Below are 27754 nucleotides of genomic sequence, written 5' to 3' on the forward strand. Positions count from 1 at the left end.
AAATAGGGGCTATTATCCCCATTGAATGATGAAAAAGTTGAGGCTGAGTGAAGTTATATAACTTGTCTAGGGGGTCACAGAGCTTTTTAAATACCTGAAAAGCAGGAGGGAAATTTAGGTTCTCCTCAGTTCAAATTTACCACCTCGCTATCTTTTTTCTAGAAGTGGCACAATGAGTAGAGTGTTGGGTCTCAGGTCTGGAAGACTCATCTTTGTGGGTTCAAATCCTGGGTAAGTAACTTAACCCTAACTGCCTCAGTTTCCTGATCAGCAAAATGACCCAGAGAAGGAAATGACAAATTACTCCAGGATTTTTGCCAATAAAACTCCAAATGGGGTCAGGAAGAGTTGGATACAATTGATATGACTCAACAATTTTTTCTAGCGTCATGACTGCTCTTTTACCAGGAAGCTCCTAAGAAAACAGACTTGCAGCCTACCCAAGAAAAGTTAGTCCAGTGTCTTCGTGAGTCTGGAGGACAACAGCCAGGCTGGACTCCAATCTTCCCTTTCCCTTGGAGCAGGCTCTTGTGTTTAAGGTTTGGATTTGCAGAAGCTTCATGCCTCCCCCCAGTTGATGAGTGTCCCCAGGAAAATAGAGACCAGAGCTGGTGGCATGTCCTGGGCATTTACAGGGGAAGGAAAAGATGGGGAAGTGACTCCAGCTCCTTCTTGATCTGTCCAACTCTGAACAGTCCCTGGGCTCATCCCTCTAGTCACCACAGAGAGGGCCTCAGCACCTGAGCCAGTAAGACCAAGGTCATAGAGTCAACTTCCCTTAGCCAGTCAACCTTTGTGTTCTACAGTCACAGAATAAGACCTGAGCATCTGATCTTGTTAATAATGTCTGTAGGGGAGAAGCCAATCATAATCCTAGCCCCACAGATCCCACATGGCTCTCGTCATTTCTTCTCTCCAAGGTCAACAATAACCTTTTGAGAAGTAAATCCAATAGTCTTCTCTCAGTCCTCCTTCCTCCATGAGGTTCTTGGCTCTCTCCTGGCTCTCTTCCTATCTTTGTAGGATCCTCTCCTATGTTCCACCCCACCATATGCTCAAATCCTCTTTTAATGCTGTTTCCCTGACTCCAACAGTAACCAAAGATATAACTATTATTTCTATGCAAACCACTCCCAAATCTAAGTATCCAGCCCTCCATTCTCTCTTGAGCTTTTGGTCACCTCCAGACTCATGTCTCAAATTCAATATATGTACAACAGAAATCACTGACTTCACCCCAAAGCCCACAGTTCTTGGTTGTTTATTTTATTGTCAAAGGCCCTGACACCATTCCATCATCTTGGTTCACAACCTTAGGCTCCATTCTCCATTCTTAATTCTCCCCCTTGCCATCCTTGTCCACCATCAGTTGTAGAGCCTCTGGATTTGATATACAGACTTCTCACATCTGTCCGCTTCTCTTCCCTCATTCAACCCCCAGCTAGTTCAAACCCTCATCATCTCTCTTCCTAAGACTATCCCAATAGACTCCTTGAGGACAGATGCAGTCTCATTTCTGTCTTTGTCTGGATCCCTGTGGCCTGCACACCAGATATTTGGTAAACATTATAAATGGAAGGTCTGGTGCAAGACAATGGGAGACAAGTAAGGAGAGAATGTAGAAATTCCCTCCTGGAAATGGGAGAGCGTAGGAACTGGACACTTGTGCACTTTTCTAAGCTGTATATTGTAATACAGAAATGTCACAACTGGAAAGAGCCTGGATGATTATTTAGCCTCTCTTTTTTACAGAGAAGGAAACTAAGTCTAGCAGATATGACCAATGGCACACAAAAGTAAGAGGCAAGATCTGAACTAGATCTTCTAACTTTGAATTCAGAGCTTTTTCCCATTAGGCCAAATTCGAGTTAGTTACCTGTGTTTTATTCTTATCCCACTAGTAGCCTACGAGATCCTTGAGAAGAGAGATAGTTTTATTTAAATTCTGAATCTTTCCTGGTGCCCTGCAAATTACGGTACCCACATAAGCACTTAGATGTTTATATTTCCCCAGTGTTTGTGCATGGGTCCAAGATCAAGTACGATGCTACTCAGAAAATCAAAGAAGGGATCTTCAAGATGATATTTGGTAAAATCTCATAGATTCCTCCTCAAGGAAACACAGCTACAGACCTCAGAACTCAACAGACTCTGGGTTTCTGTCATAATATTTTAGAGACACACTGCTTCCCAGAGCTAAGACTCAGCAAGGAGGTTCTGTTCTGAGATTGGCATAAGAACAATCCTTTTGGCTCTGGTGCTCTCACCCCCTGCCAAAGTGTATTGCTTTGACCAACCCCATTATTCACTGAGGGACTTCTAATTACAGCTCCCCCTATTTCCCAGGGACCCAAAAGCCAACATCTAATACAACTCTTGACGTGCTCACAGTCCCTGCTTCTTGAGACTGAAGCAGGTTCTGCCCTCTTGTTCCTGTCCCAGAACTCTGGTTCTGGACCCCCCAGATTAATCATGACCCCCAAGACTTGAGACAATCAACTTAAGAGCTGTGCCCCCAAAACACTGGAATTCCAACACATAAAATGAACCTGCCATGGGAACTGTAACTCAAGACCTAGAAGTGAGTATGTCATGGTCCAGCCCACTCAGATTTTGATATACATCAATAATACCTTTCCCGCAGCGAGGTAAGCCCTTCTCCTCCAGAAAACTTCCACTTGCAAGCATCATTTTCCTCACTCTGAAATTAAATACACCAGTTTGACCCCTGGCTCTCCAGCCTCTAGCCTGTTCTGTCTGGCTCCTGAAGTCACAGGGTTAGAGGCTGGTTCCAGACTGGTGGACACTCCTTATTGACCCTTTCTTGGACTACTTCAAAATCACAAACTACAGGTCAATAGGTTGGGATAAACCAGTGCACACGCAGCTCCACATAGCCTATCTCCACCCACTGAGACCCAGATGAGAGGATGTTGCCAAAGCTTTTGCAACTGAGGTGGGAGGATGCAGGGGAAGACCTCAAGGCAGGGCCTAGTCTTAGTCTCTATCCTCATCAAGAAAACCCAACCTGCTTGCTTGCTGGAAATGACCCCTAGAGGCCTAAAAGGACCTGACCTTAGATACTTACTAGTTGGGTGACCCTGGGCAAGTCACTTAATTTCTATGAGCCTCAATTTCCTCATCTGTAAAATAATGGGGAGTTCTAGTCCATGACCTGTAAGATATGGTCTTTTCCAGCTCTAAGTCTAGGATCCTACGACTTTAGAGACATGGTAGCCTATGCTCCATCCTGAGTTAGACAATGACCATTCCTTAAATCACCTAACCTCTATGAGTCTCAGTTTCCTCCTCTATAAAATGAGGATAATGATTCCTATTGTTCTACTCTCACAGTTGTTTTGAGGATTAAGTGAGATAAATTATAATACTGAGCCTTGTAAATTTTGTAATACTAGTTATTTTATTATTATCCTCATCATCAATGCTATCATCACTACCATAGGGCTTGTGAATAGCACAGAATCTTCCAAAGGCATTTTGGATCCTTCCAACCTCTTGGATTGTGCTTCACCCTTGGGAAGAGTAGGGGAGGTGAAAACTACACACATACTCTTTCATAAACACTCATGTTCTCAAATACTTTTACACTCACATTCTCACACTCACACATGGACACAACATTGCACACATACACACTCTCACACACATACTCTTTCTCACACACTTATACATGCTTTCACACTCATGTTCTCACACACACACACAGATTCTCACATTCACCCACGCACACATAGGGGCCTAGGAGGAATGAATCAGTACTTTGTTCCAATTAGTGTTTGTTTTTCTTCTCCTCCTTTCTGGCCCCCTTCCCTCTCAAGTAAACAGAACCTTGGTCACAGGCCCCTCCCCAGAGCCACCTTAGGAGATCTGTCTTCTATAAAGGTTCTCCTCACCACAGCCCAAGGAGGTTAAATGATCCATCCATCCATGAGCATTGATTTAAGCACCTACTCCTTGTTGTTACCATTTTAAAGACAAGAAAACTTAGACTTGGAGAGGAATCCTAGATTTCTGGGCAATGGAGCCCCAGGGAGTCAGCTAGCTCAACCAACCCCCTGCTTTAGGAGACAAGAAAATGTGGGTTTATAGCCTGGCCAACCTGCTCTCTTTCTTATCTCCAAGACCTTACTCTGGGCTCCAGCCATGTCTCCAGGCTCTCCCTCTCACAGGACACTCCCCATTCTGGCCACCTCCACTGGCCTCCGGCCTCCAGTCCTGGAATGTTCGCCCCCTCATCTCCGCCTCCCAGTGTCCCCAGACTTCTGCAAGAAGCATTTCCTAGCTCTCCCGGCTGGAGATGAACTCCAGTCTAGATAGATCTTATTCTGACACACCTGTCCGTGTGTCCTCTGGCTCACTGGGCTCCTTTGCTTGGATCCCCAGCAATTTCAGCTGTGTCTGACTCTTTTGTGACTCCATTTGGGATTTTCTTGGCAAAGATACAGGAGTGCCGTTTCCTTTTCCAGGTCACTTTACAGATGGGGAAACTGAGGCAAACAGGGTTTAAGTGGCTTGCCCGGGATCACACAGCTATTAGGTGTCTGAGGCCAGATCCAAACTCAGTCTTCCTGACTCCACTGCATCACCTAGTATATAGTTGGCACTTAATGCTGATTCGACTTTGTGAAGTCACTTGTCCATGATCTCACAGTTAAGTACTACCTCAAGTTTTCCTGACTCCAAATCTAGAGAAATTTATTGGACAGGGTCTGGATTAAATTGATCTTGGATACTGGTTTGGAGGCCTCTGACTCCCTTGCCTTTGCTAAGAGGGGCCAGGCTGACTGGAAGGTGGTAGCAACTAGATGTTAAGGTAAGCCACCTGGCAAAAGGCTGGAGGAACCCAGTATGAGCCCCTCCCTGGAGGGGCAGCCCTGTTCCTATGACCACAAAAGATGTTCTCTTAATGGTTGATTCTGTGAAATCTCCCTGAACAGGGACAAGGTAAACACAGGACCAAAAAAAAAAGAAAAAAAGACAGGACCAAGTAAACAAGGAACTGGTTCAAGTGCCCCTCCCTTCTGCCTGCCCCAAGAGGAAAAATAGATTATGCCACACACACACACACACACACACACACACACACCTAAATTCTGACTACCTCAGAGCTATATGAACAATGAGTTCTGCAGAGCCCGGGGACTCCGGGTATGGTCGGGCCGACAGAAGTAACCGGCCTCTGGGTTAGTTTTGTTGATCTGCTTCTGTTCCCCTTTCTTTTTTAGGACAAGGGTTGGCTCTTTGACTCATGGAGGAAGAGGGAATATTTTGGGAAACAAAAAGGCCATAAAGACAAAAGAAGTCAATAAAATTTGAAATAATAACAATGTTCTCTCACACACAGCATATTCTATGGTTATGAAAACTCTTTGCCTCCATCCTCCTGGTGAGAAAGGTCTTGTAAGGAGCATCCTCAGTTTTACAGATGAGGAAACTGAGGTGCAGAAAAATGAAATGTCAGAAGTCACAGAGGCCAGCACTTAAAAGGTCCCTTGCATGTTTAAGATTGGTGTCCTGACCACTCTTCCAGGCTGTGACAAGTCCCTTTCCTAGCTCCAAAGAAAGGGATCTGGGAAGGAGCAGCACCTAGGAAAGCCATCTGAGAGCTCTCTGGTTAGCCCCAGGCCCACCAGTCCTCAGAGAGCAGCCTCCCCAGACTTAGAGGGCAGGATCTGGTCTGAGTGTCAATCAATCAATCAATCATGAAGCATTTATTAAGTAACTACCGTATGCTAGAACTACAGTTCTAGGTGCTGAGGGGTGCAAAAACAGAAATGAAACAATCCTTGCCTTCAAAGAGCTTACATTCTGACAAGAGGAGACTACACAAACCTAAATAAATACACACAAATAATAGCAATAACTATGCTAGCATACAACTATATAAGGAATAAAATACAAAAGGGTTTTTTTGTTTTTGTTACAGAGAGAATATTAGTGGGGGCGGGGAGGGAGATCTGGAGAAGCTCCTGGGTCACTGGGATAATTTTGCAGGAAACAAGGGATTCCCAGAAGGGGAGGTGAGGGAGGAGTCCCTTCCAGGCAGGGGACAGCTGGTACAAAGGCTTGGCTGGAGGTCAGGAGTTTAAGAGAGGTGATAAATCAGCAGGGAGAGCCAGCCAAGAGCCTGTGCCAGAGGCCAAGGAGCCCTCTGCTTATCACCAGCTTCTGCAGCCGGGCAGCTGCAAAGCCTACCCTAGGGCATTCCCCAGCCTTACATCCGGCCCATCTCACTGGGAGGGACACATCTGGGAAGTGACAGAAGAAACCAAAATTTCCTATAAAACCCAAGCACCCACCCTGGAGCCTAAGGCCTTCTCAGAGCCCACCCTAGGGAAATGAGCCAGAGTAGGGGAGGAACCCCCCCCCATTGTTGAGTAGGCCTCACTACTAGGCCAGGCTTCTCCCGGGAGACTTTCTCCGCAGAGCTCCCTGGCTGGCTCAGGGATCAGCTAATGAGCCTTCCCACTCTGTACAGTCACGAGGCTTCCCTTAGGGAGCCAGGCCCACGAGCAGGCTTCCTGAGGATGATGCTGCCGGCTGAGATCCCAGGGATGGGCTGGACAGTCCTCCTACAGAGAAATTCCAACAAGAAGCAGTGGACAAAGCACTTTGTCTGGACCCATTTACCCAGACTGCTCCAAGTACCTGCAGGCACGCTAATTAATTTTTCTGGGCCTTAGTTTCCTTGTCTGTAAAATAAGTTGTGATCTAGTCATGTTAAGACTCTTGTGACTCCATCTGGGGTTTTCTTGGCCAAGACACTGGAGAGGTTTGCTATTCCATTCGGCTCATTTTAGAGATGAGGAAACTGAGGCAAGCAGGGTTAAGGGACGTGCCCAGGGTCACACAGCTGGTGTCTGAGGCTGTTAATTAAGTCTTTCTGACTCCAGGCCTGGAGCCACCTTTCTCAAAAAAATAAATAAAATAAAATAAAATAAGAAGGTCCCTTCCAGCTCTACATCTATGATCTTATCATCACATGAAAAAAAGACAGGGTCTTAAGGGACCACACTGGAGTTCAATATGAAGCAGCAGTATGATGCCACCCCCAATCCTGATGATGCACTGCTAGAAGCCTAGCCCTATGGCAAGGTAAGGACCTTCCTGCTCTTCTGTATCCCCTGGGCTCGGGCCAGGATATTACAGTGGAAGAACACTGGAAATGTGGTCAAAAGGGTTCAGAACGTAGGTTCAAATGCCATCTCGGATGCTTCTACCTAGGTGACCTTAGATAAGTCTTTCCAAGAGCCTCAATTTTCTCCTCTGTAAAATGAGAGGGTTGAGCTAGATGACTCCTGGAGAAGGTGAAAAGAGGATTCAATCTGGACCTTAGGGAGCTGGGTTCAATCTTTGGGGTAATCAGGTGTTAAGTGACTTGTCCAGAATCACACAGCTAGAAGTGTCTGAAGGTGGACCCGAACTCAGCGCCTCTCGACTCCAAGGCTGGGGTTCTCTCTAGCCACCACACTACCTAGTTGCCCCTCTGGGTTCCAATCTTAGGACTTATGTGGCCTAACCTCACCAGGCCTGACAATGGTCTACCATTCTTCCTACTCACACTCACCAAATTTTTATAAAGAGAATGTGCTTTGTGAACCTTACACAGCCAAAGGAACAAGAATCCTATCTAAGGAATCCTCATGAGAAATCAAGACCTAAAAACAGATCTAAAACCAACTGGGGGGGGGGTTCAATTCAGCATGAGGGAAAAAAAAACCTTTTTGATCCTCAGAACTCTGACCCTTAGAACTGGAATGGACAGGCGTTAATAATAATCACTGACACTGATATAGGTCTGAGCAAAGCAACTTAAAATTATCTCATTTGATCTTTAAAAAGGGCAGAGAGGTGTCCTAGAAGATAAAGCTTCAAGCCTAGAGTTGGGAGGACCTGAGTTCAAATCAGGTCTGACACTATGTGACCCTGGGCAAGTCACTTAGCCCTGTCTGCCTCAATTTGCCCATTTGAAAAATGAGCTAGAGAAGGACATGGCAAACCACTACAGTATCTTGGCCAGGAAACTACCAAATGGGGTCATAAAGAGTCATATATGAGTGAAAAACCATTGAGCAATAACTCTAATCCTTGAAACAACCTCTGGGGAAAAAAAGACGGGCAGCTAGGTGATCCAGGAGATACAGCACCAGCCCTGGAGTCAGGTGGACCTGAGTTCAAATTTGACCCCCCACACTTAATAATTGCCTAGCTGTGTGATCTTGGGCAAGTCACTTAAACCTAATACCTTAAATAAAAATTTTTTAAAAAAGAAAAGAAACAACTCCCAGAATGAATCTCATTTTACAGGGGAGAAAACTGATGCAGACCTGCCTAGAGTCACACAGCGAATGTCTCTGGGCAGATTTGACCCCATCTTCCTGAGAGGCAAGGTGCTTTTCCCCCTCAGGGAGATTATACCAGGGATTTCAGGCCTGGAGAGAAATCCAGAACTTCAGACTCTCTCTTTGGACTCTCAGATTGTTCTGAGTTGTTATCTGAAGCTGCAGTCCATGCTAGAAGGCCAGTCTCCTTTGTGTCTAAGGACCAAGAAGTTCAATGTTAGCAAAGGCTGTTTCTTTAGCCAGAGGTTCTGCACTCTGGGAGGGCTGGGAAGGGCAGAAACTCAAGAGTGTGAAAAGGTGGGGAGTCTGTGCTGGAGAAATGCCCCTGCCCCTCCCTCCTGGGAGGAATAGCCACTAACTAGGTACAAGGGAGCCTAGTCTGGGGAAGACCTGGAAAAAGGCCGTGCCCAGCCCGGAATGCAGAGGCAACCGCCCTCGGGGCATTTTTCTGTTGCTTAGTTCTGTGAAGGCCTCCGTTTGATGGGCCCAGAAAAGTATTCCTCTCCCCTCCATGGCCTTCCTCCTAACCAGGGAAAGATCACTGAGAGCCAGCACAGAACCAGCCCCGATGGACCCAGAGGGCCAAGGAGGCGCAGGGAGGAGAGAAACCCCCAGGGACGCCAAACAGCTTGAATCCTTCCCCCACAGGAAGGCTGCGTCTGGGTCAGACCTGGACCAGACCTGGGCCAGCCTGGCTGGCTGAGCCGCTTAGATCATTATCTGGAGCCTTTTCCATCCCATTAGTGGGTTTCACTCCTGGCCCAGATACCCTTAGCTGATTGCTCAGCCATGTCTGCTAGCTGCTTGTCTGCTAGCTGCTTCTCTATCTCAATCAGAATTATCTTTGTCCTTCATCTACTGGAAAGAAGACAGGAAAACTGTTTTGGAGGCCAGCCACTGGGGCAGCATCCCTAGCTACCCCAGCATATGGGTCCTCCTCACCTCCCCACCCCCACCACAGTCTGAACCCCAATTGCTGCAGCTGCCTTGGGTGAGATGGGGAGGGGGAGACTGTGGAAGTTCAGGACCATCTGAGCCCACAGAAAAGTACACAAAGCAACTCTGGCCTTCTGGCCCACTATCAGTGAGGAAGAAGCAAAAGGCTCCTGCAGAAGTTACCCAGAATATGATTTCTCTCTCATTACATTCAACTTAGATCAATGTATACCATGGAAACAATGTAAAGACTAACAGACTGCCTTCTGTGGAGAGTGGGGGAGGGAAGCAAGATTAGGGGGAAAATTGTAAAACTCAAAATTAATAAAATCTTTTGGGGGGGAGTTACCCAGAAAACTCCTCCATCTACCCCACCCTCCCAGGCTGCAGACCAGACCTCAACTCAGCAGGACTTAACTGCAGGCTGTGGCAGACTTTCTTCCTATGAAAGATAAACTTGAAGACAGAGACTGCTTCTTTTATGTCTGTGTATTCCCAAAGCCTCAAATGTGAGTTAGGTGGTGGGTTCCAAATGGAAATCAGGAATATCTGAGTTCAAATGCAACCCTGGATTGTTAACAAGGTGACCCTGGGCAAGACACTTAACAAATACCACTGTCTCAGTTTCCCCAACTGTAAAACGGACTTGATCATAGTACGTACCTCTCACAATTGTGCTGAGAATAAAATTTGGATAATATTTGTAAAAAGGGCAGCTAGGCGGTGCAGTGGATAGAACACCAACTCTGGAGTCAGGAGGAACTGAGTTCAAATCTGATCTCAGATGTTTGATGCTTGCTTAACTGGGTGACCTTAGGCAAGTCAACAAAAAAAACCCATATTTGTAAAATATTCTGTAAAACCTTAGAAATACTTTATAAAGATTAAGTACTTAATAACTGTTTGTAGATTGACAGTGGGCAGAGTGCTACATTTGGAAAATGGAAGACTTGGGTTGGGGGGAACCTGGCTCAGACACACCTTTGCCATCCCAGGAAACCCACTTAAACATCACAAGTCTTAGTCTCCTTCTTTATAAAATTGGAATAGCAGCACCTAACTCACGGGGTTTTTGTTACAATCAAATGAGAGGGGAACATATATATTATGTATGTTTGTATGTATGTATAGAAACTTAAATGATATATAAATATGAATTATGATTATTTCTTGTCTAGGCCATGAGCTCTGTTTTCATTACTGAACTTAGGCTAGCATCAGGATTCTGGGCTGCCATTTAAGGGAGGGGGTGACAGGGTGGCCCTCTGCTTGGGGCTACCCTTATAAAGTGCCTACTGAGGGTAACTAAGTGGCCCTAGAGCACTAACCCTGGAGTCAGGAGTACCTGAATTCAAATCCAACCTCAGACACTTAATGATTACCTATCAGTGTGACCTTGGGCAAGTCACTTCACCCTACTGCTTTGCCCCCCCCCCAAAAAAACAAAGTGACCGCTGGCCAGCCATTGTCCCTGATATGGCCTGAGGATAGAGGTAGCCTCAGAGGAGAAAGAATGCTAGATTGTTTTTATCTGGGGAGGGAGGAGAGGGTTGGTCCTCCCCACAAAATACAGGTCCTCTCACAACTCAATGAGCCTCCTACATCGGCCAAACACCCTGGCCATTAGTCATAGAATTCTTGGCTGGGACCCTTTCTTCACCTCCCACACAGTGTACCAGGGAACTTAGGGTCTAATGCTGACTTGTGAAGGAGGGCACAATGCACAGTCATACAAGGACAAATAGCTCCATGGCCAAGTCCCCAGAAGCAGAAACTCCTGACCTGGCGGGGGGGGGGCAGCTTAGCAGACCCAAAGGCCTCCCTACTTCCCTGGCATCCTTGTGGACACTGGACACCCAAGCTCTAGGATACCAGACACCACCTGTGACCAGTGTCAGTGGAGTACAGTGGTATCCTTTACAGCTATGAAATCAAACCCAGCTCAGGCTGGGTGTGGACTCTGGTTATATTTATCCACTCAACTCTGGGAAATTTGGGGGGAACAACAGGCAGGGTGTAACAGGTAGCATATGTTGACCATGCAGATGACCATGACACAAGATCTCTGAGGGAAGATCCTGGAAGAACCTCCCTGGAATCTCATGGGATCCTACATCAAAGGCAGTTCAGCAACCTGTCTGATGATAATAGGATCATGGACAGAATTAGAAAGCATCTGCAGAAACCATACATGCCAACCCTTCATTTTGGTCCCATCAGACTGAACAACCAATTTCATGGGCAAAGAATCAAGAAAACCTAAGAAGTTCTCAGGTCCCCCTGGTGCCAAGATCACTGATTACCCTCCAAGATCACAGATTACACTCAGTTCTTTCCAGATGGGGAACTTCCCTTGCCTATGTGGTCTCTTGTCTTTGGAGGCTACAGGACACACTCCCCCACTGGGATTAATCCTAGGTTATATTCCAAAAAACACAAGTTTGGAGTCCCAGACAGACATGCTCTGAGCCTTGAACCTGGAAAGCAGGGAGATCTTTGTGGTCTGTCTTCAGGGTCTGTCTGAGCACCCTAGCGTCTGACTCTGGAGAGGGCAAAGGGAAAGACAGTCAGCCAAAACCAAATGTGTTCCCCTCAGAACTGGGAGGCAGGGCCTGGCTTTTGGCTTTCCTGACTCATCCCAGAGGAGGAATGTTTCTAGAATGAAGCATCCATCTCTTGGCACAGCCCGATGCCTACTCACAGCACCTGTTTGTCTAGGGTTGGCCATCCAAGGATACCTCTAACTAGAGCTTTGGGGGTTGCCTTGGTTGGCCCACAGAGAAAGGGGGGAGTTTCACCCCCAAATTCAAAAACTTGGATGAACTGAACTATGGGGTAGGAAGTAGAACTGGCAGAACAAGAGACAAAATGATTTCAATAATATAAATGAAAACAACTACAAGGAGCAGCTGAACTCAGTCAACAGCAACAGCCCCACTTGATTCCAAGGAACAGATGATGAAATATGTTGCAGCTTCCCTAAGGAAAGAGGTGGGGGGGGGCACAAGAAGAATGGGAGCATTGGGTTTTCTAAATTGGCTTAGTTTCACTCTTTTCCAGAGGGTATATATTGAGAAATGAGGGTGGCATAAAATATGAAGGGCATCAATACAACTAAAAATGTGTGTTTCGAGTAGCTTTCAATTGTGTCCAATTTTTTGAGACCCCATTTGGGGTTTTCTTGGCAAGAATACTGGAATGGTTTGCCATTTCTTTATCCAGCTTGTTTTATAGATGAGAAATTGAGGAAAACACAGTTAAGTGACTTGCCCAAGGCCATCCAAATAATAAGTGTGGGAGGCTAGATTTGAATTGAAGAATATGAATCTTCTTGATTCCAAGTCCAGTGTCCCATCCACAGGGCCCCTTAGCTAACTCACAACTTAAAAACAAAATAACCATAATCTTAAAAAACAAAAATTCAGACAAGAGAACCAGTCAAGAAATAGACTATGTTCCTGGATCCTCAGCATCACTAGAACAGCATACTTTACCCCCTCCCCCAACACCCCACCACCCACCACAGTGCCTCATCAGCATCCTCAACTAAAAATCACCTCTCCAAGCTCCCCACGGGCTTTCGAAACAATCACTTTGCAATTAGTTCCCAAACAAAGTTGCAATTCTGGTGGTGGTGATCAGTGTTTTTTATAAGGATGCAAATGAGTTTGACTCTGCAGGGGAAAAATCAAATTAGTCAGAAGGCAGAAACTGAAAGATGGGAGTCATTAGAATCTCAATCCAACTCAGTCCACATCTGCTTTTTCCTAGGCCACTGGAGTATCAGCCGCCAGTCCGTCCCTGCTCTGTTTCCACTAGCCTGAAGTCAGCAGGAAGGACCACAAACAAAAGCATCTCCAGATACCTTTAATGACTCTGTAGCCTAAGGGATAACAGAACCTGCTTAGCCCAGGATCTGAGGAAAGGGAATAAACAGCCTGGGTCAAAATGTGGTCTAGCCTTCCTTTATAGCCTTCACCTATAATCCAGGATCTCCAAACAATTGAGGATCTCCCAGGTTCTATACTTTCCATTTCCACACTTTTGCCGGTAATAATCTTTCTTTCACCCATGCTCACTCTACAAAGATTTGCCTCAAGAGGCCATCTAGTTCAAAGCTCTTTTCTTAAGTGCCTCAAATAAGGTCACACAGGTAAGGATCCAAACAGGATTTGACCCAGGTGTGTTGACTCCTTCCTCTGTAACCCTTTGTTACATCTCTAATCCTACCCAACTTCAATAGGGCAACCCAGTCCAAAGATGAAATGGTCAGAGCATTGGGCTAAACAACAAAAGTCATACTTCAAAGCCCAACTCAAAACCCACTTCCTCTATGAAGTCCTCCTTGACCATCCCAGCCTTCCTCTTAGCTTCTAAGGCTAACTCAAGGCCATGAGGATTAGGAGTGATGCCTTCAGGATCCCCACAAACATGGGACATGGGAGTCAGTCCAAGGAATGACAGGATTCTTAGGCTGCAGAATGGATTCCTATGGATTTCATTCATTCTCTGGGTATCAAGAAGAGGAAAATGAGTGGAGATGGGAGGGGGCAACTAAGACTGGTCACTAATAAGCTTAATGGATAATAAGGGCTGCTATTTCTCATTGGGATTCATTCATTCACCCAATACTGTGAGTTTCTATTGCATGCAAGGTCCTATGTTGGAGATATTCCTCATTGGATTAACCTCACAGGTTCAATCCTACCTGAAGCTGATCACTACAATATCATCAAGTGGTTCTTCTAGAATGTTACTTTTCTCCAGAAATTCCTTGTGATTACATTTGAACCTCTCTTGCTCTCCTGGTTAGAAAGTCTTTCCTAAAAATGAGCTTAAATTTGATTTTCTCCTTCACTCCACTGCTGTGAGCTAGCCTCGGGATCAAACAAAATAAATCCACTTCTTCCAAAAACAGCCCTTCAAATATTTTGACTTTTGTGAGATTGTTGTGGGCATTCCCTTCCTCAATTCTGACCATGTGCATTTCCCTTTCCATTCTAGGTGATTTTTAAAAAAAAATCATTAATATCTTTTTGTTTTTACATCATCTTTATTAAACTAACCAGTATTCCTTTCCCTCCCACTTGCAGATAACTTTAAAGTAGTCAATCAACATTTAAGATACAGACATTGTGCTAGGTGCTGGGAAAACAAAGAAAGACAAAAAGTCCCAGCTTTCAAAGAGTTCACAGTCCAATAGGAGAAACACAGGCACACAGATTCTGTACAGCCAAGATAGAGCCAGAAAAAATTAGACAAAGTCTCAGAAAGAAGACACAAAGATTAAAAAGGAACAAAGAAAAAAAGGGGGGGGGAGCAGTTTAGAAAAACGAATATATCAGCTGAGTCTGACAGTACATACTTTTCACGTTTATAGTCTTCCCCACCCCAACCTCTACAGGAAAAAAAAAAAGGTTCTCTTGTGTATTTTTCTCATCTCATCTTTGGGACCATTGTTGCTCATAAGTATCCTAAAGCTCATGAATCTAGAATGGAATCATGGAAACAATGCAGGGATTTTAACCTAGAGGCTATTAACTTTTAAAAATATATATATTTAATAGCTGTTATTTCAATATAATTGGCATCCTTTATAATCCTGTATTTTTTGTTTTATTCATTTAAAAGCACCCCAGACTGCCAAAGGACTCTGTGACACACAACAAAGGTTAAGAACCCCTCTTGGAGGCCAACTGTCTCAATTTATAGGTGAGGATACAGAGCCCAGAGAGGTCAAGATCACAGTGTCAGAGGTAGCCTTGGAGCTCAAGAGTCCATGTTCTCTTTCCACGGTACCACACTGCATCCCAAGGAACTTAGGTAAGTATTGGCCATGCTTGCCCATAGATTCTCTGCTAGAGAAGCCACCTAACGTGCTAAAGGATTTCTTCTAAATTTTTTAGCATTTGCAGAGTACCAGGGTAGTCCTAGGTTGTGACATAACTGTCTGGTATACTAGCTTTTCTTTTGTAAAACATAAAATTTTGTTAATATCTTTTCATTTTATATTATCTAGTTTTCCTATTCTTTCACTACCTAGCAAGTTGCCCCCTATTACAAAGAATAAAAAAGGGGGGGGGAAATTCAATGAAACTATCAACAAATAGGAAAATAATCTGATATAAAAGCAGAGTGGGGCGGCTAGATGGCACAGTGAATAGAGCACATGCCTTGGAGTCAGGAGTACCTGGGTTCAAATCTGACCTCAGACACTTAATTACCTAGCTGTGTTGGCCTTGGGCAGGCCACTTAACCCCACTGCCTTGAAAAAAAAAATCTAAAAAAAAAAAGCAAAGAGTGCTTTACTTGGGAGGGAATATATATATATATATATATATATATATATATATATATATATACACATACACACACACACACACACATATATGTATACATACATACACACACACAAACATACACACATAAACACATATATAGGGAAGTAATTATAGTAACTATTTCACAGGATTGTTGTGAGGATCAATTGTGAAATAATTATATATATATATATATATTTGCAAAAAAGAACTTAAATCATAAATGATTATACCCTTTCCTTATGATTTTCCATCATAAAATAGTTGATTCAGTGCTAGACCTATAGTAGAAAACCCTGAGTTCAGGTGTTTTTTCCATATATGTGTGTATATATATATATATATATATATATATATATATATATATATATATGAGAAGTAAGGAAATTTTCCCTAAACCAGATTTTCGTATATAAATATACACATATATATTTATATATGAAGAGAGAGAGAGATTGTTCCCTGCACCAGATGCCGACTTCTGCAAAGTGGAGAGGACACCTGTTTCCAAGTAGACATTTCTTGTCCTTTTTTCTTGTCCTTTACATTACTTCTTTTGAAAAGGCCTTGATCACAAATATGCATAGCCTACTCACTGGTCACCAGCAAATTAGATTCTTTGGAGATTATGACATTGCATGATTCCACCTATACAATAAGGAGGACAAATCTAATTCCTCTCCTTCTCTGGATGCTAGAGACTTTAACATTAGATGGCTTGAATAATTATCCAAAAGACCCTGGAAATCCTAGATACATTTTCAGCCTTTTACATGTTGGAGAAAAGAGGTCCCCAAGTTTCCTCTCCAACAAGGTGGAATGTCCTCCTGGGTCAGGGTTCCTGACTGGCACCTTTGGCTTCCCTCCTCCCTCCCCAAAAGGGGCTTGAGAGAAACTTGGAATTGGAAAGCTACTGAGGGAGCCAGAGGTTCCAGTACCTTTAGAATATTACCTATGGGCATTTGGACCCTTGATGCTGCTCAACCCTATTGAAGAACCTAAAGCCTCAAGTTCTCCCCAAACCCCTAACCACTCCCACCCCAAAGCTTGAAGGAGATGATTTAAGCATATTCCTCAAAGGATACTGAAGCCATCCCACAAGAGCTCTGCCATCCTCCCTCCTTCATTCCTCAAATATTCTCATAGTCCTCACCCACTCTCTCCTCCCTCCTTTCTACTCAGGGGGGCATCCTATTCTGTGCCAAGGATGTTCTTGCTTCCTGGTCTCTTCCTTGGTAGAGATCCTCCTATTCCCTTTTGCTTTCTTTAGGACCTAGCCCCAACAATCATCTCTTTTTTCTTCAGTTTCTTTCTCCTACCTTATTCTCATCTGCTTAAAACCCACCCTCAAATGAGTCTCTACAAGCCTTCCCTCACCTCTTCTACACCACTAGTACCACCCCATCTCTCTATTCACTTTCAATCTTCTGGGAAAAGGTGGCAACGACCAAAAGACACCTTTAATTAAGGATAAGTGGTCTGATCACGGTGAAGTGGAAAATGAATGTTGGATGTGGAACCAGGAGCCAGGATTTGGGCACAGGCGTTTCTACCCAAGACCCAAGACCAGCACTTAATGTCTCTGGGGACCCACTTTCCTCATCTGTAAAATGGGGGAGTTGGCCTCCATGTTGTTTTTGTTATTGTTGTTCAGTTCTTTGAAACTTTTCATGTCCCTATTTTGGGATTTTCTTGGCAAAGATATTGGAGTGCTTTGCCATGTTCTTCTCCAGCTCATTTTTCAGATGGGGAAACTGAGGCAGACAGGGCTAAGTGACCTGCCCAGGGGCACACAGTATCTCAGACCTGATTTGAATTCATTTTCCTGACTCCAGGCATTCTAGCTGCTGTATCAACAGATCCATGACCTAATTCTAAACATATAATCCTAGAGATACTTTTAGATTTAACACTTTAACTGTTTGCCTCAGTTTCCTTAGCTGCAAAATGGAGATAATAGCATCTACTTTACAGGATTACTATGAAGGTCAAATAATTTCAAAATAATATGATATATATATGTATATATACATATATATTTACAAAAAAAGCATTTAACTCATAAATGATTATTCCCTTCCCTTCCTTTAGAGGTATCATAAAATAATTGATTTGGTAATAGATCTACAGTAAGAAATCCTGAGTTCAAATCCTACCTCTCTTAGTGACCCTGAACAAGTCATTTATCCTATCTGGGCCTCCATTTCCTCATCAGTAAAATAGGGATAATACTACCTAAGGTAGTTGAGTGAGGCTCAAATGAGATATATAAGTCAAAGCTCTTTTCAAACCTGAAAACTATCTGAACAAATAAATTGTTTTCAAACAAAAATACAAATTCACAAAAACAAAATGAGAAAACATTCCCAATAACCAATTATAAGAGAAATGAGAGTTAAGGCAACTCTTAAAGTTTCCCTTCTTCTCTAGCTAAATGGGAAAACAAAAATAGCATATACTGGAGGGCTTGTGGTTGATTGGCACACTAAAACTCCATTGGTGGAACTGCAAAGTAGTCCAACTCTTCTGGAAAACAATTATGGAACCAGGCTAGAAAAGTGAATAAATTATTCAGATCCATTGACCCACAGATATCACTCTTGGCATATTATCCCAAGTAGGTCAAAGATAGAAAGGTCCCATATATGCTAAAATAGTCCTAGCAGCCTATCACTCCCTCTAACATCTCTCCTCTCTCATTAATCTTCAGTCGTTCCCAATCTCCTGGCTGCTTCTCTACTGGCCTACAAATATCTTCAAAAAAAAACCCTCCCTTACTCTGTCTATCCTGCTGGCTATTTTCCCCTTTCCCTCCTCTCTTCTGTGGCTAAACGCCTTGCCATCTACAGTGGGTATCTCCACTTCCTTTCCTCTCACACTCTTTGCAGTCTGCCCTCTGACCTCATTATTCATCTAAAACTATTCTCTCCAAAGTTACTTTAAATCTCAGTTGCCAAATCTAATGGCTTTTCCTCAGTTCTCACCCTTCTTGACTACTCTGTAGCCTCTGACATTATCAATCCCTCCTTTCTCTTTGATCTTCTCCAGATTTTTGTGTCATTGTTCTCTACTGGTTCTTCTCAAGTCTCCTTTGCTGGAACCTTACCCAGGTCACTTGGATAACCCTTGCTGTCCCACAGGGGTCTGTCCTGGGTCCTCTTTTCCTTCTAGACTATCTCACTTGGTGATCAGCTCCCTTGGTTTCAATTATCATCTTTACACAGGTGACTCTCTGATCAGCTTATCCAGGCCGAATCATTAGTCTTCTATCTCTGTCAATTGGCTATCTTGAGCTAGATATTCCAGACACCTTAAAGTCAATATGTCTAAAACTAAACCCATTATTTTTCCCACTAGACTCTCAGATCTTCCTAACTTTTCTAATACTGTAGAGGGCAACAGCATCCTCCCAGTCCCCAGGACATGATGATTTTAGGTAACATCTTCAACTTTTCATTCTCTCACCTTTTATATTCACAGTTGCAGAGCTGTCATTTCAGCTTCACATCTTTCACATGTGCTCCATTTTCTCCTGTAGGGCTGCTGCCAGCCCAGTGCAGACCCTTGCCACCTCATACCTGGCTCACTCATGTCACTTCATCTCCAGATTCCCAATTTTTTTCACTGGAAATGCCTAGCCTTCTCTCCCTTCTCACCTCCTCCTCCGGCTTGTTTCCTTCAAGTTTCAACTAAAGTCTTCTCTTCTTCAAGAAGCCTTTTCTAGTCCTCTATTACCTTAATGCCTTCCCTCTTAGAGCACCCCCCCCCATCCTGCTTGTGTCTTCTTTGTAGAGAATGGTTTGAATGTCAGCTCTCCCAAGGGACTGGAAGCTCCTGGAAAGCAAGGACTGTTGTTTTGCTTAATTTTATTTTATTGTAGGGGAGGATTCTCAGAAACTGATAGCAATATTTTTTAAAAGGAAAACATAACAATAAAACTTCTTTTAAAAGGTAGTCATACCCATTGTGGATTTTAAATATTCACTTTCTCCTCAACCCTTTACAATCTGGTTTCTGTACCCAATTACTTTACTGAAATTGCTTTCAATAATGGCCAAATCCAATGGCCTTTTCTGAAATGCTCACTCTCCTTGACCTTTCTGCATTCTATGACATCCACCTCCTCCTCCTTGCCATTCTCTCCTCCCTTGGTTTCAGCTGCCATATTTCACAGGTTCTCTTCCCATTTCCTAATCTGTTCCTTCTGTTTCATCTTCTTCTCAAGCCCTTAATTCTCTAAGGTTGCTCCTGTCTCTCTCCTTTGACAATCTCTTTCCCACAATTTCACTTAGTATCTCTATGGAACTAGCCCCATCTCTTGGGGCTAGCCTTGATCTCTTCTGAGCTTCTACTCAGATCTAAGTCCTACCCCACAACCTGAATGGCCCATTGGCACCTCAAAGACCACAAACAAAGCAGAACTCCTCAGCTTTTCCCCAACCTTGCTCTTCTCCTTGATTTCACTATTTTTTTTTAACCCTAACTAGCCTGGAGCACCTTGGAGCTTGGTCTCAGGAAGCTTCCATAGGAAGGGCATACTTTTTCCCTGCAGTGACCATTATTCTTATCTTATGGTCCTCCACCAATCCATGTACCCTCAAACTTCTGCTCCCTAGGGTCCCATTATCACAGACTCTTGAATGATGCTCTCCCTCTCCCCATCTTCAACATCAGTCACAGTCTTCCATATCCCTATTGCAATAACTTGACCTGTACAGTGGGGTCTGTAGGCTTGGTTTCTTTTTTTTTTTTAATATTTAGCTGTATTTCAATATATAGCTGGTACACTGATGACCTAAGAGAAGCCTTCATTACTATTTACATGGATTATTTCAATAGCTTCTATAAAAAGAAGGTTCTCTAGCTGTGTTCTTTTCCCCCTGCACTTCATTCTTTACATCATTATCACACCAATCTTCCATATACATATGGATTTGTTCAAGCTTGCTGTGGGATAAATGTCATTTCTTTACTCAAGAAAATTCAATAGCTCCCTCTTGAACACAACTAAAATTCAAACTCCTTTGAAAAGCATTCAAGGCCCTCCAGGATTTTTTCAAATTTATTTGATAAGTATACCATTCAGCAAAACTGGACAAGTCTCAGTCCTATAAACAAACAAAAATCCTTCTTCCCTTTGGCTAACACTTAAACCCAAATTTTTATATACTACAAGAGTTTAATAAACGTTAGTACTGAATTAGTCGAAATGATTTAATTTCATCCTTGACAGGTTTTTGCCCTACCTTAAAGGAATCCAATCCTCTCACTGACCTTTCCAGCTCCCTGCTGGAGTCCTGCTATAGAGTGATCAAATGGTAGAGGCTGTAGGGTCTGCCCTGGGGATGTGTCCTCAAACCCAAGTAGTCCCTATAGATGGGTATCCCTAGGTGGAAAAAAAGCATCCCATATGGTCTCTTCCTTGGGCAAGAGGGGAATTCAGCTTTCTATAATCAGCTCAAACTAAGTGCTCCCCCTAAAACATTTCATTGGGTCACAGGGAATCATGAGGAAAAGCTAAAAACTACTTCTACCTACCAGCTTGGAGATCCCAATCCTAGCAGTTTCAAGGTAGACACATTCTTCTGTGGTCTGGGAAACATTTGGTCTGGTTTTCTAACCAGATACTTTCCTGTCCCAAACCCACCAGCAAATGGCAGAGAATAAGGTGCCTCCCACCCCTCCACCCCCAATCTGATCTGTAACTGGTTGGAGCCATCACAAGGGACTGTTAAAGAATCCTCCAGAGCTCAAAGTATTTCTGGCTTGCACTCAATGCTTTTCATGCCAGGATTCTGAGGTCTACATAGGCTTTAGGGGCTGGAAAAAATGATCTGAACTTGTCCTATCTCTGGAATGGGACCTACCTAAATCAATCTATGGACTACCTATGGGGAAAGAAGATAAGACAACCTCAGTTTTTTTGTGGGGGGATGGAATCTGAGAACTTCAAAATTCATTTCTTACCAGACCATTATATGGAGACAACTGCCTAAGAGGAGAAATGACTTGCTTTTCTGAGCTTATTCTCTCTTTGAATTTATTAAAATGGCTGAATCTTTGCTTCCCTGGCTTAGACAGTAAAATGTTACTTCCTGCAGGAAGGAAGGGAGGGAGGGTAGAAAGAGGCCCTAGTCCAAGTCTGGGGGATGCACAGGGCCTGTGGTTTCCTCACCCACCCCTGGAATCAACCACCAGACTGAAGTTCTCCAAAGAAGTGTCCAACCACAGCAAACTGAAGGAGGCCTCTGCCTGCAATTATTAAACAGTCTAAGGGGGACTACGTAAGTGAGTGGGGGGGGAACCTCAGCTCCAGCATAGTCTCTCATTTGACATTTGAGGAAGTTAAGGCCCAGGAAGCGGTTGTGACTCTTGCTTGCTCCCCTTTACTGGTACTTCCGCATCTGGGATCCCCCAAGGCTAATGGCTTCCTGTGATACAGATGGACCCACAGGCTACTATGGCAGAACAAACAGACGACTTCAGGAGGGCCAGAACAAAGCTGTAAAAGCTATGAGTTAGGTCTTGGAATGGACTGAAAGTCCTTTTATTCATTCAGAGCATTTATTAATTACCTATTATGTACTGGCCAGGCAAAGTGTACTTGGCACTGCAGAAAGTAAGACAAAATAGAAACAGCTGACATTCCTTCAGTTTTGCTAAGTTTGGAAATGTTTATTAGGGTGGGGGGAAGGCAATGACACCCGAAATCCAAGCTTCTCCCAGGTTTTCCCAAAGCTCTTTAGTGCCTGTGCCTTCCTTTAGTGATCATTTTTCTGATTTCTCCTGTAGATATCTTATTTGTACATAGTTGCTTGTTTTGTCTTCCCCAGGAGATGATGAACCCCCTGAATAGCAGAGATTGTTATTGTCTTTCTTTACATCCCCTAGAACTTAGTGTAGTGCCCTGTACACAGTAGCTGCCTAATAAATACTTGTTAGGGTAAAGAGAATCCAAGGCACCTCCTAAAAGGAATTCCAAAATGGAAACTTCCAGGTACTATAATATAACCCCAATCTGAGATAGCAGGTCAAACAAGAAATGTGTGTAGACCAAACTGACTTCCTCTGGCCACATTACCTTGCATGGAAGAACAGAGGTCAAGACACTCCCATGAATAGAAGGAATGCCTCCACTGATGCAATCTGGGATTCCTGAAGTATTTAAGTTTGGCATGTCCTTAGAAGAGAGCCAGCCTGAGATTCAAAAAGTTCTAGGTTCAAGCCTTGCCTTAAACTCACTGGCTATGTGACTCTGGGAAGACTCTTTAACTTCCAGTGTTCTCTCTTCTCTCTAAGACCAGACCCTGCAGAGCAGGTGCCAAACTATCTATTCTGAAGAAATCCCAGGAACAGACCCATCTCCATTGCCTGTAACTCAAGTTAGGATGGGAATTTTGGTCTTGTTTTCACCAAATCAAAAAGGGTAGTAAATGAGTATTATTTAATTCTCATTCTCTCATTTTCTCTCTCCCCCCCCCCCACCCTCTCTCAGAACAGCAAGCTCAGTAAGTGCTCAGGAGGGATGTTTATTAAGTCACACAAGCCAGTTGATCAGTTGATGACAGACTAAAACCAGTTCTCCTGACTCCCAAATTCAGACTCTTCCCCCGTTGCCAGCTGTCCTCCCTCGCTAGCTAGTGACAGGAGTGAATGCAGAAGAGTGCCCTTCAGCCTCCTCCCTAGCTTGGGTGGGCAGGGTGTGGGAGATCCTCTTGTCCACCTCACCCAGGTACCAGGCTCTCCCTCCTGCCCCACCTCACATGGTGTGATAGATAGGAAACTTTCCCTGGCTTGCCTTTCTTCCCCTCCACCCCTATTCCTAGGCCCTGACTGAAAACCAGAACCACCCCCCAAACTCCCCCCTCTCCCCAGCGGGGGCTCCTTTCTCTTGGACACCCAGGCACATTTGACACACTTGAGCCATGCACAGCCAAAGCCAGGAGTAGAAAGCTGCCCCTGAAGCTGGTTTGTCTTTTTTCCCCCTGCTCTCCTGGGACAGCCCCAGAGAGGCAGAATAGGGGTGGGGGGGGGGAGTGGGAGGGATGTGGAAGATCTGATTAGGGATCAAGTGTTGTTTTACATAACACAGACAGAGCCCAGTTGGGGTGAGGCCAGGCCAGGCTGAGCTCTGGGCGGGGTCAAAGAAATAAAGGGGAAAAACTACATCGAAATTCATTCATTGGACAAACAGTTCCAGAGCTCCTGGTTGGTGAAATGCAATTTTTACACACTCTGAGACAATCACAACTCCCTCTCCCCTACCTCAATAGAGAAGGACTAGATATTCCCATGGTCCTGGCTGGGGAGGAGGGGACCCTGGGACAGCGCTGTCACAGAGAGAGCTCTTCCCCACCCCCATGGCCATAGTACCCTCAGACTCAAGTAAATAAATTAGATTGAAATCTAGGAATAATAAGAACATTATATTTAGAGTCTGAAGAGCTTTGGTTCACTCCTTCACAATCTGCCGGGTAATATGGTTGTGACTATGGGCAAGTGACTTTCTCTAAGCCTCAGCTTCCTCATCCAAAAAAATAGGGGGAAGAGGTCGAGCTGGAATGGAAGAATAGGATGATCTGTAAGGTGGCTTCCAATTCTAAATCCTATGAGCCCATGACTCGCTGTTATATAAAGGACACCAGGAGACAAAGCTGCTTTTGAGATGGGACCTGCTCTCCAGTGTAAAACAAACTAGGAAGAAGGATATGCACACAAATAATGATGATGCTAAGCCTAAAGGAGAGGGTCACATTTAAGGAGAGAGATTTCATTTTAGTGGGAGAGAAGAGTCAAGGATGGGTTCTCAGAGGAGGTAAATTGTGAGTATAGCCCCTCACCAGGGCCTCTTTGGGGCTGGCACAGAGATGCTGGAAACAAACCACATCATGGGTCCCTCCTCCAAGCTTCTTCTGATCTGCTAGAAATCAACACAGGCCAAGCCAAGATCTGAGAGAAGGGAAAAACCTAGAGCCTCAGAATGACCCATGGAGCTTCCTCCTGGCTCAAGGGGAGTGAGAAAATATGCCCTACAGGTTATTGCCAGGGAGTTCTTATAGGCTGAAAAGGAGGTCAGTTCACCACCCCCCCAAAAAAAACCCCAACAGTCACACACTAAATGCCCCCACCCTACAAAAATCCTGGCTCCAGACCAGAGCCCAGGCAGCGTTCCAATTCCTGCCAGTGTCTACAAAGAGGAAAGGGTAAGTATGTAGTTCATTCAGGACACTGGGGGATGGGGAGGTTGGAGGCACATTTCTGAATCTACATCTTACACTAGGATTTGAAAGTATATTCCTATATACATCTAGGATTCCATCAATGGCGGGAGATGCAAGGGTGGACCTTCCCTCTAGCATACGGATCTGCCCCTCGTCTCCAACTTGAGAGAGGCAGGGGAGGCCACAACTTGCTAATGGTCTCACCAACAATTTGGATCAGAGGCAGGGCCTGATGCCTAGGTCCTACTGACTCCAAGAAGAGCCCCTCTACCCACAATGCCACACAGACTCTATAGTTTTAAATATCATCCTAGGATCATCGATTTAGAAGAGGTTCGGGGACCTTGAAGGTTCTCCTTATTTGACAGAGAAAAAAACGAAGGACGGGAGACACTGAGTGACTTGCCTAGGGTCACACAGCCAGGAAGATAGGGTTCCTGATTCTAAAGCCAGAGACCAATCCCCTTTAGCACACTATCTCTCCAGGTCTAAGAATCTGGTTCTGGGTCACAGGATGGCCCAAAGAAATGATCATAGCTGAGAAGGATGGTTCTGAAGAGAGGGGGCAGGTAGGCAAGCCAGAGGGTCAATAATGCCATGGGATCCTTGCTAAGGGGCAAGATGCAACCAGTTCACAATGCCCAAGATGACTGGTCAACAGATGATCCGTGCCCAATGATGACTTTAAAAGACTGTCACACCTTGGAGCTTAGGAGCTCTATAAATATACCTCCGAGTTTCAGGGCCAGGATGCTGGATCAGGAATCGGAGAAGCAAGAGACTCCGGGCCCCCTGAAGAAACACTTGGGGCTAACCCAGGGGAAAGGCTTTTAGGCAGTGTTTAGGGAAAGGGAAAGCGGATCCGGGGATCCCTCTGCAGCTCCTCCCAGGACGGATGGCCCAAAGGGCCCCTGGCAGGAATCGGCCAGATGGAAGAACTTAACCCTGGAGTCAGCAGCCATGTTGATTCCCAAAGGACCCCCCACCGCACCCGGGCAGGAATTTCCCAGACCCCCGGGAGGGTGAGACAAAAAGACAAAAACAAGGGAAAGGGGGTGGGGAGCAGGGCAGCGAGTCTGGGCGGTGGGTCCCACGGACTCTTCGTCACCCAGCGCCGGTCTGAAGAGAGGGCACGGGCTGAGGGAAGCTGAGGGGGGCAGTGCGCCGGGGGTCCCTTCCCTCAGCGCCGCCCTGGGGCAGGCCTAGGGCGAGCGGGTGGGCGCCTTCCCCTCGGCCGGGCCGGGCCGGGGGCTGCCGCCTGCCAGGCGCGGACACCGGGGCCGGCCCCGGGGGCGGGGAGACAAAGACGTGCCCTCCAAGTCCCCTTGAAGACGGGGGGCGCGGGGCACGGCAGAAGCCAGGCTCGGCCCGGGGTCAGGGTACGAGCGCCGAGGCCGCGGCTTCCTCGCCCGGGCCCGGGGCTCCGCGGCTCCGGGGCTCCGGGGCTCCGCGGCTCCGCGGCTCCGGGGCTCCGCGGCTCCGGGGCTCCGGGGCTCCGCGGCTCCGGGGCGGGGAGCCGGCCCTTCCCGGCCAGGTGGGGCGGCGCGGCCCCCTCGCGGAGGCCCTGGGCGGGGCCCGGGGGGCGGCAGGTGGGCGCCCGCCCGGCCCCTTACCTTTCTGGCCGCTGAGCGCCGCGTACCAGGAGAGCGAGAGGAAGGCGCACAGGCAGCCGAGCAGCAGCGTCAGGAAGGTGCCATGGCGGAGCCTCATCTCCCCCGGCTCGGGCGCGGCGGCGGCGGCGGCGGCGGGCGAGGCCGCATGTCCCGGGCCCGGCGCGGGCGGCGGGGCGGCGGGGCGGGGCCGGGGCCGGGGCCGGGGCCGGGCGGCGGCGGGGCCGGGGCCGGGCCCGGGGCGCGCTGCTCGGCGGGCGGCTGCGGCTGGCCCGGGCCGGGCGCCGCCGCGGGGGCGGGGGCGGAGGGGAGGGCGGGGAGCGCCGCCGGCTCGAGCCCGCGCGCGCGCCTCCCCGCGAGCCCGAGGAGGGCGGGGGGCGGGGGGCCGCGGCCGGGGCGGGGGGCCCGGGGGCGGCCGCGGCCGCCGCTTAAAGGGGCCGTGCTCGCCGCCCCGAGGGGGCTCTGCCGCCTCACCCCGGCGGGGGACGGGCCAGGGCTCTGGAGACTCTAGACCGTCCTGTCCCGGAGGCTGGCAGGACCCCCCCCCCTCCGCCCCGGCCGGGGTCCTCCGGTGCTGAGAAGGGAGCTCCGGCCCCGAGGAGAGGGAAGGGAGCGGGCCCAGGAGGCGCACCCCGAGGCAACACGAAATGAGCCCTTGAGCCCCTCGTGCCCTGGGCTGGGCACTGAAGGGGAGGCCGGAATGGGAGCTCCTAGACCCCGGGGCGAGGAGGATGAGGCAGAGAGAAGTGAGCAAGCGAAGGGCTTTAGAGGTGGCCCCACAGCGCACTGGGGCCTCTGGGATGGGAGAGCCAACTTCCACCAAGATCAGAGCATCATGGACTTAGAGCTAGGAGATGCCCAAGAGGTCAGCCAAGTCCAACCTTTTCTTTCTTTCTTTCTTTTTTAAACGGATGAGAAACTGAAGCCCAGAGAAGGGAAAGGATGGGAGTCAGAATTCCACCTTTGTGTCCCTCTGACTCAACGTTCCAGCAACTCTTCCATCGACAGCGCTGCCTCTGAGGAGGGGGCCTTCCAGGGACAGACAGCTAGGGCAAAGACCCACCCAGCAGAAGTAATGGGAAGCTCCGGAAGATTCCTCAGTGCAGGAAAATTGGGAACCAGAATAGCATCCATAACAATAGCTGACATTTTCAATCACACAAAACCACATTTGAGAATAATAATAACACAATGCCTCAAGCAACAAGGATCGGAGCAAGCATTATTATTATCCTCATTTTATAGATAGGAAAACTGAGGCTCAAAGAAATGAAGAGACTTGCCCGTGGCCACACTTACGAGTA

General features: G+C 46.3%; 1 protein-coding gene across 6 annotated transcripts in view; it reads right to left on the reverse strand.

Annotated features, from left to right (window-relative positions):
- The window catches only part of MGAT4B (alpha-1,3-mannosyl-glycoprotein 4-beta-N-acetylglucosaminyltransferase B), a 53945-nt gene extending 27380 nt beyond the window's left edge, over nucleotides 1-26565 (reverse strand). Inside the window, exons 1-2 of one of the 6 annotated variants that reach the window (XM_074212182.1) lie at nucleotides 2634-2690; nucleotides 441-621 (exon numbers count right to left, since the gene is read on the reverse strand). Coding sequence is in view for 5 of the 6 variants with exons in the window: in XM_074212178.1 (XP_074068279.1) it covers nucleotides 441-629 (189 nt within the window). In the remaining variant the exon portion in view is untranslated. The other 5 variants (XM_074212178.1, XM_074212177.1, XM_074212180.1 and 2 more) reach the window with 5 other exon arrangements.
- Nucleotides 26566-27754: the final 1189 nt, after the last annotated feature.

The sequence above is a fragment of the Macrotis lagotis genome, chromosome 1 (genome assembly GCF_037893015.1).
Source record: "Macrotis lagotis isolate mMagLag1 chromosome 1, bilby.v1.9.chrom.fasta, whole genome shotgun sequence".
NCBI classification, from domain to species: domain Eukaryota; kingdom Metazoa; phylum Chordata; class Mammalia; order Peramelemorphia; family Peramelidae; genus Macrotis; species Macrotis lagotis.